The sequence below is a fragment of the Antedon bifida genome, chromosome 9, assembly GCF_963402885.1.
Source record: "Antedon bifida chromosome 9, ecAntBifi1.1, whole genome shotgun sequence".
Taxonomy (NCBI): Eukaryota; Metazoa; Echinodermata; class Crinoidea; order Comatulida; family Antedonidae; genus Antedon; species Antedon bifida.
In genome coordinates this window covers 20,175,027-20,194,435 of record NC_136234.1, presented here as the reverse complement: position 1 = coordinate 20,194,435, position 19,409 = coordinate 20,175,027, and the positions used below count along the sequence as shown (strand labels likewise).

At 33.6% G+C, this 19,409-nt stretch overlaps 1 protein-coding gene across 2 annotated transcripts in view; it reads left to right on the top strand.

Moving 5' to 3' along the window:
- Positions 1–593: 593 nt before the first annotated feature.
- LOC144851538 (thrombospondin-1-like) overlaps positions 594–19,409 on the top strand; it is a 35,541-nt gene continuing 16,725 nt past the window's right edge. Inside the window, exons 1-3 of one of the 2 annotated variants that reach the window (XM_078709054.1) lie at positions 594–655; positions 16,774–16,844; positions 17,416–17,987. In XM_078709054.1, the coding sequence (XP_078565180.1) occupies positions 16,793–16,844; positions 17,416–17,987 (624 nt within the window). In that variant the 5' untranslated portion in view covers positions 594–655; positions 16,774–16,792. Of the gene's footprint in view, positions 656–12,917; positions 13,242–16,773; positions 16,845–17,415; positions 17,988–19,409 lie in introns of those variants that run through there. The other variant, XM_078709053.1, reaches the window with a different exon arrangement.

The following is a 19,409-nucleotide window of genomic DNA, read 5'->3' as shown; positions in this document are numbered from 1 at the left end:
TGATTATGCCGGTATGCTCACACGTACAGGCACACCTAATTTAAATGTTATTTGACAACCACCTGTATGAAAGTTTAGAAAGACAGTAAAGAGGCTCTCTGATGTTATTGGAATTATGTACAGTCTTTTAGTGACTAAATAGCAATAACATCTACTGTAGGCCTACTGGTTACGTAATAAAATACCAAATAGTTGTAGACCCATATGAAAGGATATTACTATTAATTTGTAGCGAATTTCTAAAGCTTGTTTAAACTAGGATGTAACGGAATGACGTAACGCAGGTACCGACGTAAGCGCGAAGTTCTCACTAGAGAACACACAAGGACGTAACGCAACTTAATTTATCATAAATGGCATTGTTACATAAAATAATTATACAAAATGAATTAATTAAATTTCAAAAGTACATATAAATTTACCAGTAAACTTATAATCTTTTATTACTTTTTTAATAATTCATTTTGGACCAATGTGATTGGTTGTCGCAAGGTCACCATAGTAACGGATATCCCTGGACATTTTCTCTTTCAGGGACGACGTGCGACATCTGAGCAGATTGCCTCCGCATAATCGCACAGGATACTCTAAACTTATAAGCTCCTCGGTACTACTGTGAATGGTTACATTTCTGGATAAATTTATTATTAATGTGGTAAGTACACACGTTTGGCCCTAGTTTATTTAGCAACATCGTTAGGAATAAAATAAATATAGTCTACAGAAGTCATGTGGGTGTTCCACGTCATTTACAGTAAAGAGTTTAATATTAATACATTTTCAATGTAATTGTTGTATTACAAAGCAATTGATAAATTTGTAAAATTATAATAATAACAATGTTTTAATCATCGATCCTATACAGTATTGCTAGGCCCATTCATTAAAGTAGTAAGCAAGGAAACGACGTAAAAGTAGGCCTACAATAGGCCTACAAGCTAAGACTGAGGTATAGACTACATAGGTAGACCTATATCTAATCGTAATTATTTTTTATATATTTTATGCGCGCAGAACCGTATAGTTTTTAGTTTTAGTGTATGTGTGTATTTCCTCGATATCCGCCGTGAGTGTATTGTGGCAGCTATAACATTATAACATACGTTTTGTATAGTTTTCCATAAAACATAGGAATATAAATATGTAACTGAATGGTACTGGTTAAATTCCGTTTGTTGCACGCAATTAGTAATTTCCTATCCGTGTGGATTAATCAGAAATCACCGGAAAACCCGAATAACTTTCCGAACGGTTTGGCATGGTATGTGAGAGCACCTTTAATATCGACAGATAGTCATGACACCTCCGAAGAGACAGAGAGAACCCCCATTACGCGCCGTTGCTTTATCTGAAAAGGATTAAGTACGTCAAAAAATTCTCATAAATTAAAGGTGTCATTTTTTTTATTCAATAAAATAGTTCCGTTTGAAACAATTGTTACGTGCGACAAAATCTTTCATGCAAAACTGAAGAGAAATGTTAGATATTTTAGGTGTGATTTAGACTATGATGAGTCATAACGTGGAAAACAATGGGATAAATCCTCTTTGGTAGACCTGTCTAGATTTGAGGTGTTTTTGTTTTTTTGCTAAAATATTTCTCGAGGGCTAGGCCTATAAGGTTTATGCCATTTCTGCTACGCTACAGAACAACTAAAACCCCGGTTCCGAACTCTAGTTATAATATACAATTTTCTACGAATGAATTGAATTAGTTGATCCATCAGCGCGCCTGTAAAGACAGGAAATTAATGTACAATATTGCAACTTATTGTAAAGCACCCGATTCTGCAGTTGTCACTAGATAGATTCTAACTGAATATCGCACGTCATCTAGAAATGAGTCTAGGAAATTAATGTACGATATTGTAACTTATAATAGAGCACCCGGTTGTCACTAAATAGATTCTGACTGACTACCGCAAGTCATCTTGGAATTGAGTCTATGAAATTAATGTACGATATTGCAACTTATAATAGAGCACCTAGTTGTCACTAGATATATTCTAACTGACTACCGCAAGTCATCTAGAAATGAGTCTAGGAAATTAATCTGTTTTAGTTGTGGTTACTTATTTAATCATAACAGTAGAATTTACACATTTAACTATGGTAAGCAATAAGCGCATGAAATAGTTAGAATCAATCATTGCGTTTGTAAAATCACCATTGATATCCGTGTATTGATCAGTAATTTATAATCCTCGCTTGTGTCGAGAACAAATCTGGTTTATGTATTTAAGTCTTTTCAACTTGTCGGACAAATCTCATATGAACGTAATCTTGTTCGTCTGCACTTTTCATCCACCTGCTAAATTTGCGCCAAAAACACTCGAAATAAAACAAAAATATGTGTTAGTGATATTGAATCATCAGCATTCTCTTTATTTCATAAATGACAGTTTGGTGTCATCCGGAACCAAGGGATGATATCATCGAGCTGTAAGCTTGGATTTGGGTAGATCTGTAGGCCTACGGATTATACGGATTATACGGATTATACGGATTATACGGATTACTAAGCATTTAAACCTGTTTAACACGGGACAGAAGCCTTCTTGGCTTATATGGCTGTATTACTTTGATAAGCTATGTTATACATACTATCATTATTGGCGGTAATGCCTAATAAAACTTGACAGACAACCAGTTAGCATTCCGGATGCGTCTCAAGTACGCTTAGTTCTAAAGTTCTGTTCACACTAGATTTGACATTTTTAAGAACGTCATTGTTTGAAAGTTTAGTTTTTTCGGCTATTACATGGAGTAGTAAAGAACTTGCAAGATGATAAAAGCGCGCGAGAGCGAAAACCGGGAAAACCAGTCGACGGAGTCGTTAGATTGTGTTCACATTTTACATATTTTTGTTGTTAAAAAGTCCATTTTAAAATTACTCATTTAAAAATATAACCGTGTTATGTTTGTTCAAGTAAATCAATGCGAAGATAGTATGTTTTAAAGAGGCATGTATTATAAATGCGTTATTGTTTATTGTGTACAATGATTTCTGGTTAATTATGGAAGATTTGATTGATGTTTCTGTTAGTTTCTTTGCTGTTTTAAAATGTTATATTTGTTATCTGAGATTCCTTGAAGTTAAGGTGGTTCCACCTTGTGAGGCGCCTTTGTCTGAATAAAAAAAATAATTATAAATATAGAAGTTCATTTTTATGCAAATGGTTCGTATCCTGTTGGCTAAATATAGACATCAAGGAGGTATTTTGTCCACACGTTTACGTTAGGTCGTGACGCATAACATTCATTTCACGGATGATCCAACTTTAGATATTCGCGTACCCAGTCGTATCCTTCGAAAATAATGATGCTTTTGAACTAATGCTTTTGTCACATGAATGTTCATGATTGGTTCAGTTTAGTATAATTTGGCGCAATTCTGATGCGCTATAAAATGTAAATGAGTTTATTTTAATAATGGGATTGCAGCAAAAAGGAGTAATAGCAGTAGTACCGTAGTGATATCATATTAGAAGTTGCAGTAAGCAACCGCAGTAGCAGTAACATTACCATCACTGCAGATAATACTGTAGTTGCTAGTTGTAGTACATTGTAGCAGAAATCGCAGAAGTAACTACGCGCATTGTAGTGATATATTGGTAGTTGGCAGCAATAACAGTACCAGAGTAATAGATAGTGATTGTCATTGCAGGAGCAGTAACAGAAGTAGTAGTATCATCAATATAGTGATACCATAGTATGCAGTTGCACTACAGTGCAGTAACATACCAGCAGCAGTTATGGACAGTCAGTGGTTGCTATTAGAGCAGCAGTAACGACCTAGTAGTACCAGTATCGTAGTGTTTATATCTGCAGTAGTAGCAGCAAAAAGTAGTACGTACCAGCAGCAGCGCTTTTACAGTATGCTGTCGTCCGTAGCAATAATAATAATATTTGTCAAATAATTACAATACCGTATAGGCAAACTAATGTGTATGGATAAAGTTATGTAAAAGATGACTTATGCTAAATCATTGATAATGACTCATTGGTAGGTGACATGTCATCATAAGACTACCTAATTATAGTTTAACCTGCCAGCTTACCAAACTATTGAGTCACTTATCGTAGGTCTTCGGGGAAAACGGAAAATATTTATATTTCCTAGAGATGACAGACATTGACGATCGTTCAGTAGGCCATTATGATATCGATGATTCGACGTCTGATCATTTTAATAATTGTAAGGTCATAGAGATTTGTACTTGTACTTCTGTCGTTACGTTTTTATTAAACCACTGATCATCGTGAATTTTCCTTATAATTTCTTCTGGAATAACCGTGTCCTTAAAGATCGGTTTCCACTTGAGAAGCAACTCAAGGACGATAGAGAGGCGATCAATGACACGCCCTAACAAAATACAAATTTAGTTGACGTTTTTTGTTTTTGTCGCCAATCGCGTGCCATAAACATTTTACTGTATTGGTAGACCTCCTAAACAGATAATGTTTGATTATTTATAAGCTTTGACATTTTTTTAATGTACAGAATACGTATACAGTACTTGAATACCCTAAGCCCATGCTTATTATACTTATGCTCATCTTTATATTAATGACGCATTAAACAGTATCTATTAAACCGTAAAATTAATTCTTAAATACTAAAAATACACTTCTCCATTAAAAGGCACTAAGAAAGGAAACTGTAGTGAAAAGCATCAGGTATTTTTACAAGCAAGATGGCACAAACCTTACACGCAATGCATCGTTGGACTTTTACCAGGCTAAGCGACCGGGGGAGTTAATTATCCGTGTAATAGTTTAATTTTCAAATGAATTTTATGCCTTCCGTTCCACTCTCGCGCGCCTCTCTCATACAATTTAGTTAGTTTAAATTGCCTTACTTTTCACTTAAACCTAGAAAAACCTGGTACTTTTAATTCACTAAAAATACCACGCGTCTGGGGAAACGAGCGTGGGTGTTTCAATTCTTTAATGTTCTATACATTTTGGTCACCAATTTTCTTACTAATGCCCCTTTCATATCGCCTAGGCCTAGTGATGCCATTCATTCAGTATTGGCATGGAAGAATTGGTTATACGGAAAAGTGATAATTTGGTATAAAAATCCGCTTTCGTAAATCAAACTGAAGTTTTGAAATGAAGAATACTCAATCAAAAAAAGTTCAACGCCGTCTATAATTGTGTGATGTGTAATGTAAAACAAATAATGACTGTTTTGTATTCTTTGAATGGAGAAAATATTTCATTTGTTGAAATGTGACTATTTTAACTACAGTAACGTCCTGACTCGTTAAATAGAACAATAAATATTCAACTCATCGTGCAATATTCTCACTATTCAACTCATAACGATTTAAATTGAAGAACTATGGTATGCTTTATAACTTACCGATGACTAACACTGTACCAAAAGGATGTGTTTTTTTAATACTTGAATGTTAAAATCTGTTCACTTTGTTTCATTTGTTTGGCTCAATGTCAGATCATAATGTTTCCGTTATTATTGCACCAAATGAGTTTCAAAATCATAATGGTTATTTTACTTGTATCAGCCCGTGCAGTTTAGAGTGGTTTCAACATTTCTTAATTTTATCCATGATTTCTAGTTCAAATCAAGTACAAATATAGATTCTATATTGTTATTACCGCTCGTCTGTGTAAACTGGCCTTTTTGCTCATAATTCTCATGCTGATGTAGACATTTAGTGAGTGACGTTGTGAAATGTAATTTGCAATTGTCACGTAATAAGAAAAATGAAAGTTGAAGAATCGATCACTATGGATATTGCTACTCCTCAAGAGACCTCCCTCATTTCTAAATTTATTGAAAACAATACATATAATGACTTTACAAAAGAAACAAAAGATATGAATACATTTGTAAAGAGTTTGATAACACGTTCCTCGCAGTCGCAAAAGTCTTAATTTGACCAAGGCAACCTAACAATACAGAACACTGAGCTCGCCTTGCCAAGATCGGAACTCTTAACAGTCCTTTGATCGTATGTCTGGCTGCAACAAATGCCAACAATATGTACATATTCTCTGTCCGGTGTCTGTTAGTGTTAAGGGGCGTAGCCACAGACACACCCTTTGATCTCCGTAGCTTAGAATCTTGTCGTTTGAGGAAGGTGTGCGTGTGTCTTTTTTCTCTTCTCATCAACAATTTTGTCTAACCGGCATGATGTCAACAAGTTTGTTTAACCGTAATGATATCAACAACCGGACGGAACCCCAACAATGTTGTCTATTATGCATTCTTCAAACTCGGAGAAAGAAAAGTATCGAATAATGTCATCAAAGTTCATCAATTCACAAGGGCGTATTAATATTATTACCTTATTAGGAAACTGTACCCGTTGCTATGTTGCGAAAGGTCTCCCTTCTCTTTACCTATGACAAGAATATCCACCCTTGTCAAGGGAATCGAACAGCTGAATAACAGACTATGAAAAATAGTTTTATTTTCCAAATTTGAAATATGAACTTATCATCAATGGAGATGTCTGTTTTCATTTGTTGGTAGTTTAGAGTACATTGTACTTTCTTCTTTCTAGGTACATTTCTGACCACAAACATATCTTTATTACCGTCCGGTCACGTTTCTGAGATTGTGTGAATGAGTGAATTCCCTTATACTTATTTTAGCCTTACATAGGCCTACTCATTGCATTAGATATCCAAAAATAATAATAGTTAAATTAAACGTAACATCATCGTTATCTAAGTTTTAAAAGACTTTTAGACTTTTCAGTTGTTTTAAATTAATTTTCAATTAAATGAAATAAGAAAGAAAGTGTAATATTTTGAAACTAAACTCGGCACAGAATAAAAATCTGGCAATCATAATTATTGGCGCACATATCTTTAATGCATACTTAAAAAATATTTCGTTACACAAAAGAATGCAGCATTATTACTTAGAAGTTTCTTTTTTATATATAATAATGTCTAAAACTCTGTGTACACTATCAAACTAGTTTGACAAAAAAAGAGTGATGTGCCCAAATATGGTAGTAATATTCCCAAATATGGTAGTGATATGACATCATCATGACCATATGTAAGAACATCACATTTTCTTTTGTCACATAAAGTTTGATAGTGTAGACAGAGCTTAAATCTTGGTCCAAGTAAATTGACCAATCACAATGCGACTAGTTCGGACGATCCATCGCGTCGTACTAGTGGAAACCATGCTTTAGTTAAAACGTGACTCATCAACCTAATGAAAAATAGTGATGTATATTATTTTTTACACCAGTTTTATGTTAATTAATCAAGTATCTTAAGATTGTTTTTCTAATTTCATCCAGTTTTCTCTCGACTTTGTTCAACAGAAATGCGTGTGCTGCTAATGGAAAGTATAGTTTGAACATTACCAGCACATGTCTAATGACATTTAGTAGCTGCTGTATGAAATTTATTGTCATTTAGTACATAACTATACCGGGACCTTCAACTGTGTAACCCGGTTAGGTTAGCGTCAATTTGGTGGCCTGGTGGTCTAGCCTAGGCCTATACTAACCCCTGAAACCTACATTTATTACTGTTGATTTATGGTGTTGAATTCCGTAATAAGAGTGTATTCAACAACACTAAATTGTGTTGCCGAAACAGTATACGGGTGCCTGCTTGATTTGCCGATTGAAATAAGTACTCTACTTTGGTGTCAGTTTCATCATAACCCTATAAAGTACAATTAGCTCCACACGCAATAGTCAAGTTCAAACGTTCTGGGTGATTTAAGTGGTCACTTTAGGCCCTATGTACTTGAACGCTAAATTAACGAGTAATAACTTCAGCAAATTGCAGAAAACTATTTTGCAGAAATTCGTGCAGCTTTTTGACAAACTAATTTGGTGAAGTTTGCAAACTATAGCGAATAAACAGTCGTTGTCCTTTGCAGTCATCTGATCCTCCAGATAGACAAAATGGCTGATTGAAAGAAAGAAATGAATTTTAGACAAACAGTGGCAGAGTTTGCAACAGCAGCAAACAAAAATCCGGTAAAATTTGTTAATTTAGAATAGATAGATATATTTAAGCTTAGGTAACAACACAGTGCTTGCGACTACCTGGAAATGAACTAAGTACTGTCATCCGGGATAGTACATTGACACAGGTGTGTCATGTGACATTGCAACCGCGGATTATCCAGGTGACATGATTGGAAGACGCAAAAACCACGCAATACGCGGAATTTCAGCTTACTCGCATCCTGTGTGAATGTCATAATATAATTCAATTCGATTTTAATTGGTGAAATTTACAATTACAATTTTGTATTACATAAATGTTGACCTCGCGGTGTACTTTACCACATCATGGAGATATTTATTGGGTCGACAATATTTCTATCCACTTTCCAAATTGCTGTACGGCAGTTACTGCAGTAAATACATTTTGTACACTCTTTACTCTCTGTGCGATTGGGGTGGGGGTGGGGCGGTTAATCATATACACCGTTTATTGCAGTGGCTGCTTCACATGCACATTGTAACAAACTAAAAGCATACATTGTTGCAGTAAAAATGTGGTTACCGAAGTAACCGCAGTAGAATCACTTTTAAGATGGTCATTTAATCATATATATGTTTTTTATTGCAATTGATTTTGTAACTATGGACGTAAAAGTACAATTTAATTAGTACATCGTCACAATTATCATCGCCGCTGTCATTATGTGCGTCAACTTAGAGCATAATTAGCAATAATGTTATATTGTGATTTAGTATCACAACCATTATAATCTTCAGATTCAGCGAACTTCATTTCAACAACCAATATTATTTAACATTTTTAAATTTAGTCCGTTCATTAACCCGAAGTTCAATGTCCTACAATTTTAATCCAACACCGCATTATGTCCGAAACAGATCAATTCAATGCCAATGTCAGACCTTTGTAGCCAAAAGATACTAAATTGCCTATACCAGTCGTGAGCTTTTATTACGAAGTGTTTAATTGGACGGAAGTTATTCTCTGACGTCACACAAGATGTCAACATATTGCTTCCGGTTAGGGCTATGTTTTTATACAGCGAGTGCTTAAATACAGAATCCGCCTTAAATTGAGGTATACACTGCCTTTTTGATGATGATTGACTGGAACAATATTATGTGACTAGGGTAAGATAATTAACTTTGAAGTGCGGTTTTCTAGATTAATTTAGATTAATTTTAAAGTAGTAAGCCTAGGTGATTTGCTATGGTTAACTTAGGCGAGAATTTCTATGATGGGAAATGTTTAATTGCGGCGGATAGGTCACTTCCATTATATCTGTTTTATTTCAAGTTTACTGTTTTGGTTTGATATTTATTGTGATAAAACAAAATATATTTCAGAAATTTAATTGAGGAAGGAAGTTTTGTAACTAAATTTGGTTTACAAACATACAATAGCAGGTGCTCCGAAAGTATTTTTTTTAATTTTTTTTTTAATATTGTCTACTTTATGTATCACGTATAAGCCAAGCTTAAATTTACAATCTAAGACGAACGGTCCAGATTGTGCAAATCACAATTTTTTGGTCAAACTAGGTTGATAGTGTAGACAGAGCTTACGTCCTTGCGTTTGCGTCTTTAAGCGTGGTTCCCACTAGAACGCAACGCAACGACGTATCGACGCAATGTGCTGCAAACATCGTAGGTTTGATTTCACGCAGGCGGGGGCAAACACAATGTTTGGAAGGACATTTTCTTACGTTGCGTAGATTGCGTTACGTTGCGTAGATTGCGTTACGTTGCGTAGATTGCGTTACGTTGCGTCGCAAGTGGGAACCAAGCTTTAGTGGTAACCAAGCGTTAAACTTATGTAATGTTGTTGCTATAAGTGATTCACGTTTTAATATTACATTTCCGATATTTACTTTGAAGTGAGTTTAATAGTATATACTTTAGATGAGATGTCACAGCATACGAGGAAGTTATTGGAATACTTTTGAGACTGCATAATCCCTTTCCGATCATTAGCCTGAAAAAATATTTAATTAATTAATCACATTTTGTGTCAAAACAGATATTTTGGTTATAAAAATTACATTTGACATTTTTGTTTTGTATGTAGTTCCGGCTTTTGATATTAAGTCTCGAAGCAGCAGTTGTTGGTGAAACACTATATTTACGTTTATGAACCCTGTCCTATTTGCCAAAATATTGTTTGAATAAAAGGCCAACGAATTACAATTTAATATAAGGAACGATGCTATATCTTAAACATATTATTAAAAGTTTTATTGTTGTTTTCTGTTCTGATGATGAGAATAGTTTCTCGAAACATGTCACATTTTAAGGCAGTTTGCCTATTCATTAATATAGTTATTTTAACTCGTAAGTTCTGTGGAATCATCCATGATTTATCTAACATTGTATTGACTAATTTAATTATCATAGTGCTGTATCTTCACTTGGAAATATTTGTCCAGTATCATTGGCAAATTCCGTAATAGAGCATCTGATGTGTATCACACTCTCTTAACGTAAATGAGTGAAAAACCACTCTTTTAGAGTGACTATTCACTCTTTTTTAGGCTCCTGAATGAGTGGTTTCACTCTTTGAAAAGAGTGAATTGCTCCACTCTTTTTAAAGTATGGTTTCACTCTTTTAGGACCTTCACTCTAATAGAGTGAATTTTGCTCCTTTGGCCTTTACACGACACAAATTCCGATTTGTTTTATTCGAAGAAAGTAATACGTACATGTAGTCATACATCATTACTGTCGTACGTATCGTGTAATACATAAAGAATACCCTTAAGCAATAATTAAAATAGGCGACACAAATTATTATATTCGTAATATTTTTAGTAATGTTGCCAGCTTGGCGGTAACAATTTAAAACTGACCCAAATGATGATCTTCAAAAAGTTGTGGACAGTTCAACCTAAATATATCGTTTTCTGGTTATAGGGACAACTATTGTCTTTTAGAAATGTTGGAATAAATGTGTTGACTTTAATACAGTGGAACCCCTCCTTTGGTACACCTATATTCAGAGGAGATCATTGTTAAAGGGACATTTTCCTCTGAAACGAACGAGGAGAAATTATGGTCAAAGCCATATTAAAGAAACTTTGTCTGTGTCCCGAATGTGTCTCTCTAATAGAGGTTTGACTGTATTTTATATTATGTGTTAATAATAATCATAGCCTAATTTTCAGTGAGATTTTGCTTTCGGTCAACAGTTTGAAAAGGTTATAATGATCTACAGTACACTGCTTTCCAATATTTTTATATTTACATTTATTATGCCTAAAGAGTGTCCCTTGAGCAGGGGTGTCACAAAGAGATGGGGGTTTACTGTAATAAAATCTGCCATCTGTAGGCCCATGAACACGTCATAAATTTAAAATAAACCCACACATGACAGTCAATGTAATCTAGACGTTCTCCCGTGTGAGAAGTTCGTGTGTTCGGAGAAAAGGCATCGATTAACTAAGATATATAATATGGTTGTCATTACAAGTAGCCATGTCAAAATACATAGGCCTATAATAATATATTGTGAAAACCGATTTCGCTGCTGGGGTGTATGTTTCTATATTCGTTCGACTGATTAAGCGAGCGTGTCGTGAATATAAACATGATTTATTTTAGTTCCCCGCATCTCAAATTAGATTCTTAATCTTGTGAAGTAAAGTTAGTGAGTTGGATTCTCACCTCAAAAAAATTACTAGAGTAAGGAGTATAATTTATATATAATTCGATGTTGTAAAACATTATACTGTAGCAGAACCCCCCGCTTTTGAAAAACCCCTAACCCCCTATCCTAAAGGCACACTTCCATGTGAAATGACGAGGGACAATACAGTATGTGTTTTTATACGGCACAACCTATGGGACACCCAATTAAGTGGGAACTTTGTTTGGTACCGAAGGTTTTTCTCTTATAATAATATGTGTTCTACTGAACCCATTTAAATTGATATAAATTAAAATTCAATCTCTGCGTACATGGTATGTATATAAACATGACTTCGAAAAATGTTTTCATCTGGTTTTTATATTAACTATCGTATATAATTCCTTACGTTACACCATTCATGCCATGGCCAGATAAAGATTTTTTGGAAACAAGTCGAAACGTCGCACACGTACGTATTCAGCATGAATGGTTTAACGTAAAGAATTATATACAGATATATAAACACTTTTCCCTCAGCGTGCATATAGCCTTGCACACGTTTGTACTGAATTATGGTTGTCTGTCGTCGCGTCACAGGGTTGGGTCCGGCTCACGTAATGATCCGGTCCTCCTGGTACAATGGGCATAATAGTATCGTGCTTTAAATAATTATGTATAGAATAACATTTATAATACGTTTCAATTTGTTCAAATTCCCTGGTTTGTTAAAGATAGTTTTCGTGTTTTCAGATGAGGGCGCTAGACATATTATTATTTTGAAATGGTGAATAAATTTGATACTTGAGATACAGATGTAGCAAGCCAGTCACGTTCAGATACCAAATAGCGAAGGCCAAACAGTTAATGTAGTATACTTACCATGGTTTAAGCCTGTATATTGTGCTATACTGACAAAATTTAGTGTAGGATACGTAAGATTCGAACCCATGATCTCGAGATTTAGATTTGATTAGATTAGATTACGGTATGTTATCCATCAAAATGTCTTCTAATGTTAATGTTTGTCGATGCGCTGGACAATCTATTTAATATTATTAAAAAAAAGAACTTAATTAATATAATTCAAAATGAGTTTGTACAAGACCTCTACAAATGCGACTGCATTCCTCTGTTAAAAGTTGGTACTTAACACTGCCTACATACGTCAACCTCTCTGATTGGTAAACTCTTTTCAATTTTAAAAGCTCCGCCCACTTGGGGGCGTATTTTAGAGTATAGTCACGGTATTTGTAAACAGTGAATCAGGGAAGGTAAAAAGTGAACTTGTACATGCGAATACCAATCAGTCGAATAGGGAGCCAGACGAACGAACTTTTGTGTCTCTGCCAAATACAGGAGGGAGAGAGAGAAAGAAAAAAAGGTTGAAACTCCCCTTTCCTGCAGATAATACCACGTGATTTATAATTAAACATCTTGCGCAAGGAATTAATACGAGGATATTTAGAGAGCGTCTGAACGTGTCATTTAAGAATTGCATTGATCGAAGAAAGGACAATATTTTGAAGGAATATATAAGGTTTTACATAGGATTGTATTTCCTTTTTCAACTTCTTGTCTACAAGACCATCTATACATATATATTGATTATATTTATAAATTCGTTGACGTAACACGGTAAGGTGTCCTTTTCTGAATCTGGTCTGTATTTAAAGTTTTGGGATAAATATTATTTTGTATACTTGGAATTTTAACTGTAGTGGAGCAGTGAAGTATAAGTGCATCCTAAACTTTAATGGATGTAGTTTATTGTAATGTGTTTTGTAACTCAATTCATGCCCGTTTCGTAAACATTTCAGTTTTTGTTTGTGAAGGCACATTGTTTATGTTGTAGATTTCATAGGTCTTCTGACACAGACCTTAAATACTTGGATAATACAGTATAGTATGCGTAATGCAGTTGGATGAGTTGTTCCTGGAAAATCTGAGGTCTAAGCAGCCGTTTCAATGATGTGAAAGAGATGGACATCGCATGTCAAAATGATTCTACCGCTGTTACTGCAGTACCGTACATTTTCATTTGGACACTCCTGAGAAGAATATAATTTTCACTGATCGGCTACAGTATGATTAAACTTCAATAAGTTTAGTCAGTAAATGGAATCGTACCAAATTGGCGTTGACGTCGCAAGAAGACACACGCGTAAAGGCGCGCCTTCAAACATCGGCAGGCCAGTATAGTGATACTTTTCGGCTCAATGTAAAATGATGACTTATTATATAATAATAATAATTACTTCAGTTACTGCAGTAGAATTATTTTGACATGGTCTACAGAAAAAGAAAAGCGTATTCAGTCGTGCGTATTATTAAATTAGCGTATTGGTGTAAGATTGTTTAAATTTCATGCCAATTATATATATTATACGCTTGTGTTTTCAATGGTATTTTGCGAGTGATTATGTCAAGTGTTTATTTATGTTGTGAAGTGACTTAGCAAAGAACCTATAGAGCTTGGAATGGGGCTTTTAGTCAGGGATAGCATTGTAGATAGCGTACTGCTATGTCATTATCCTGTAGAATTGTCCAGACATGGTACCATGTCATTGGATAATACTAGTATAGTACTACCGATAAATTAACAAGCGTTGTTTCGATTATATCAGTATTTCACTTGAACTTTAGAAATAACTCATGCTGTTTTCAAAGCTTTACTATTCATTGTGTTTCTATTGTATTATTATGCTTAATCGTAAGGTGTTTTTAAAATATAGGTTTGTTAAATTTATAAAGGTTCCTAAAGTTAACAAAAGATAAAATAGTTTATATAATGTGTGGCGTGTCTGTAGTTTAGATTTTATTTTGTTATTAAATTCAAGTTTAATAGTAGAACAAATCTTTGCGACACGTATACCCTATTAAGTGGACACTTTCCCGGAATTCCACCAGCCAACTCTCATATGCAACCCCTATACAGTGGACACTTTGTCAGAAAGTATCCCTTAATAATAAATGTATTTATTTAACAACATCTTTATACAGATTACACAATTAGGTAAAAGAAAACCTGATTTGTACTGTGGTCCTGTCCTAATATACAAAACAAAATGAAAAAAAATGTTTAGTTTTGTGAAAAAAAAAATTGTGTTTGTTTCGTTTCAATAAATTAAGTAAATTGATTTATCTGATTTAACAAATTAGTAGACAAATATTTTCTGTAAAAAGTTGTGATTAGGATAATGATATTTGTATTATAAATTAAAAATGAAATTGAATTATAACATTTTTTTCGTCATAATATTGTACAGATTTTCCTCAAAACCATTCAATTAGGTTATATTCCAACCGCACTGAACATCTGAATAACGATCGTAATATAATTTCTTTTTATCAGATTATGATGCAGTAAATTATATGTCAATTAATCTCAATTTGTTTATATTTGTGCTATATCGGTAAAAATCCGAACGAATATAATTAAATCGAAGACTGGTTTTTGTATCAATCTAAATCGATTGAAACCTTAGTACAAATAAAATGAATTCAATCTTACTTAGCATAGGCCTATTGATTAGAATTCCACTCTTTTATAGAGTGTTTTTAATATTTTGTGTTTGAACATTTTGATTTTGATTTTCTCACCCTCCACTTGGGAATATTTTTCTATCGTGTTATTTTGTTATAATCTAAAAATGTAAACATACCGTCATGACCATTATGTCTGGGGAATTATGTAATTCAGTGAGTAAGCCACAGATTGAATCGTCCAATCCACAAAGAGTTGTTGTACTCTGAGATTGAAAAATATGTAGAGTTTCGTTGTAACCTGTCTGTAGCCCAATATTTTATTTTAAGGGTGTTTTTTTGTGTGTGTAATCATAATGGTTTTTTAATACGTGGGAAATGAATTGAAATGGTTTCCGTGTGTAAAAAACGAACATTCCTTTTATGTGCGTGCTGATATTTGATACTGATAATACAAAATGTTCACAAAATACAAAGGATATTGTTTTCCCTTAGGGAATGCAGTTTACTATCCTTTATTTAGGAACCGTATACAGCAGAACCCCTCCTTTGGGGAACCCTGATCAAGTGGATACTTTCTCGTAGCCAGTCGGTATAAACCACTATTAAGGGGCCACCTTCGGAACCTAACCCTTTAATAAATAGGGGTGTCTCTTTAGTAAAGGGTTTGCTGTAGTGACATACATATATTAGTTAAGTAGGGGTTTGCTGTAGTGATATACATATGTATAAGTTATACTTATTACACTTTGTTTAGCTAGTATGTGTAAATGTCTCCTGAACGTCCCAAAAAAGTGGGTCCTGCTGTTATTTTATCACTACCAGACAAAGGTGTCCCATTGATATAGGATTTTACTGTGTATATGTTAGTTTGACGAGACCGTCAGTTAAGTTTGTACTTTGTGGTAATTTACAGTTAACAAATAGTGTTCTGTAGAAATTCGTTAAATATAGTTTTGTGTTGTGTTTCAATAGAAATATGATCAGATATAGAAAATATAATTATTTGCACTCGGAAGTGAATGAGCACAAGGGATGTAATTGAACTAATTGATGCCTGTTTAATGTATGTGTATGTCTAATCATGATTACATTGTAAAAAGATACAGGCCTAATATAGCGGTAGAGACACTTTGTTATAAATCAAGATCCGCATAGGCAGAGTAAATAAATAAAATAAAAATCAGGTGAGCCGAAATATGCCCTATCGTTTTCTAATGGGGACAACGTACCGTAAATCACTTTAAAATCAAATAGTGTTTTGTGTTCGTTAATTTGATTGAATACAATCATAATTAGAGGCGTAGTGTACACATAGCTAATTTACGTTTTGTTAGTATTAATATTTTTATTAAATTTAATTAACTGAAATCAAAATTATGCTAATTGTAAGTGGTAATACCAGGGAGTTGTTATTAGATAATTGTCAATAACAACTCCCTGGTAATACAATGAATACTGTAAAAATAATAGTTTAAATGTATTCATAAGATTTTGGTAGTTTGCCAAATAATATCATTACTGTATTATCATTGTGTATTATCTCTACAATAGGCCTACTCGCTCTTTAGATTAGAGAACAGTTGTACGAATCAATTCAGAGAGATATTTGTTATATCTAACTCTTCTCGGTTGTCTTTCCAGGATGATACTAACACTCTGCCTGTTTTAATTTTTGTTACAGACAATAAAAGAATAGCAGTATGTATCGGGTATTGGTGTTACTCACATTAGTGGCCTTAAGTGCCTGTATTGGTAAGTGTAACAATAAATAATTAACGTTGAAAGTCCAAAAAACGAATCCTCTCTCTCCTCCTTCTGATCAGACAAATTAATTTAGAAAAAAAAACCAAATTAAACTTAATTTTATTTATTGACTTGTTTTGATTTAAATAAAAAATAAATTAAAATTCCTTATTTATAAAAATTTCAAATTGTGTGAGTATTATATATTTTCATTGTTGACCTACTTTCAGATATTTAAATTACAACATCACATTATATTTCGTTAGTAATAAATCCATGCTTTCCGGTAAAAATAGTTGTTTTATCAAGGTTAACCGGGATACAATTTTTGAACTAATAATTTACCATTAAACTGTTTTAAACCATGCAACATATATGCTTATATTTGATCTTTGTACTGCAGCTTCTAAAAGGCATACATAATTGATTCTGGGGTTTTAGGTTAACCGACTAAACTCTCTATTTCATCGGTGTGGTTATTTAATATATAATATTAATAATTTTAATTGAAAGTAAGTGAAAAATACATCAGTTTACGTTGTTATTTGTATATTAATGTTGTTTGTGTTTCTATTCACAGAAGAAACAATTAATGTGCTCAGTGCAGTAAAATTAAGTTCGCGTATGCCAGTTGTAGGTATCAAAAAAGTAAAAGGACCTAATGGGGGAGATCAAGTTGCTTATAAATTTAAAGGTACATCGGCAAATATTGCTGCACCTCCTTACATCTTAAAGAACTTTATGAACAATATGAAAGCGGAAGAAGCAGTCCAGTTAGTTGCAAGTTTAAAGCCAGACAGAAACAATAAAGGCACAATTGTGTCCATCGATTCATTGAAAGGCAAAAAACGAATCTTTGGTTTAGTAATTAATCGAAAACAAGATAAAATTCTACTGCAGTATGGGGTTACTAACAAAAACGGTGTAACATCGGAACATACGGTGAATTTGGGCAAGTTAAATATACCAGATAAAGATGCCAACTGGCACAACGTAACGCTAAATATTGAAGGAACACTTGCAGTCCTTTACATCGATTGTGAACAAGTTGCTTTGGAGTCGCTCGAGGCTTTTTATGTCAACGTAAACCCGTCGAAATATGAACTTCGACTCGCAAAAGGACTTGATCGTCGTGATATGTACGACTATAAGGTAAGAAAAACATGCTAGGTATATCCACGGCAATCTAACAACAGGACACTGAGCTCGCCTTACCAACATAGGAACTCGTAACAGTCCTTTGATCTTATGTCTGGCTGCGACAGTACTAGTTTAATTATACATAATTCTCTGTTAAGAGGCGTACAACAGATCTTGTCGCAGCAACAAATACACCCTTTGATCTCCGGAGCTTAGCATCCTGTTACATTGCCTTAGTGTATCTAATATTAACCGTAGCTTTAATAAAGTTTACCAGAAAGAGATAAATTACTTTTTCTCTATCTGACCGAATGAGGGCAATGTAACTCATCTCATAAATACATCATCAGTCACTTTCGTTTTCGACGACTAACAACGTAATTCTATACAATATCAAATGATTGTTGACAATATATAACTACTTTGATTGATGTATAATGACGTTAAAATCCAAACATGTTTATTATTATATGTTTAATCTGTCTTCAACTCCATGATGGCACTGTCAAAGAATTTACAATGTGCTCTAATTGGAGGCATTTTTTGGGAAAAAGAATTTCCTTAACAAAAGGTTACCGAACCGTAAGTTTTTCCATAAGTAACTAAAATGTGTTTATTATCAAATGTGTGCTAGGGGTTAATTTTACACCAGGAACTTTAAACTAAAAGTTCTGTAACGTTTTGAACAAGCAAACAACGTTATAAATGATGTTGATTTCTTTCTTTATTCATCCAAAAAATACATAAACATAACATTATAATATAAAACATTAAAATAATTGGATTAAAAAGGAAGAAAAGAAAAGGCAACTTCATGCCTATCTAGCTCTACTCCCTGTATAACTAAAATATTTAAATTTTATTGTGAACCTTGTTTTAATGTTTTGCGTTTTGAGGGTCACGACAGGTTATATAGCGCCAAAACGGACAAAACTTTCGATCCTCTACAGTAATAGACAACAAAATATCTTATAATGCTGTCAATACAATGTAATCAATGATATATGTCTATTATATAAACAAATATGAATAATGCTATATATTGAATGTTAAATGTTGATATTCTTAGGTATAGTAGACCAACGTTCTTTTGTTTTGGTGTTTTTCCAATTTCTGAACTACGTAGCTTTTCTGAATCCTTGACTGCAATTAGCCATGAATTAGCCATGGTGATCGAGTGCAGTTCCGTCGCTAGATAGTGAAATTAAAATACGCTGGATCTTTGCGATTAGTAAATTTTATGAAACATGTGTCAGAAATTTAAATAAGAAGAAGATCAACTTCCCGATTTTTGTATTCACATCATGGTGAATTTGATTGTTTTTCTCAATTATTTAGCTAAGGAAAAGATAGAATATGCTGTATATAGGCCTAGTTTATTTTTTTTAAATTAAATTTCGGTAATAAATTTCCGAAACATAAAAAAAGAAGTTA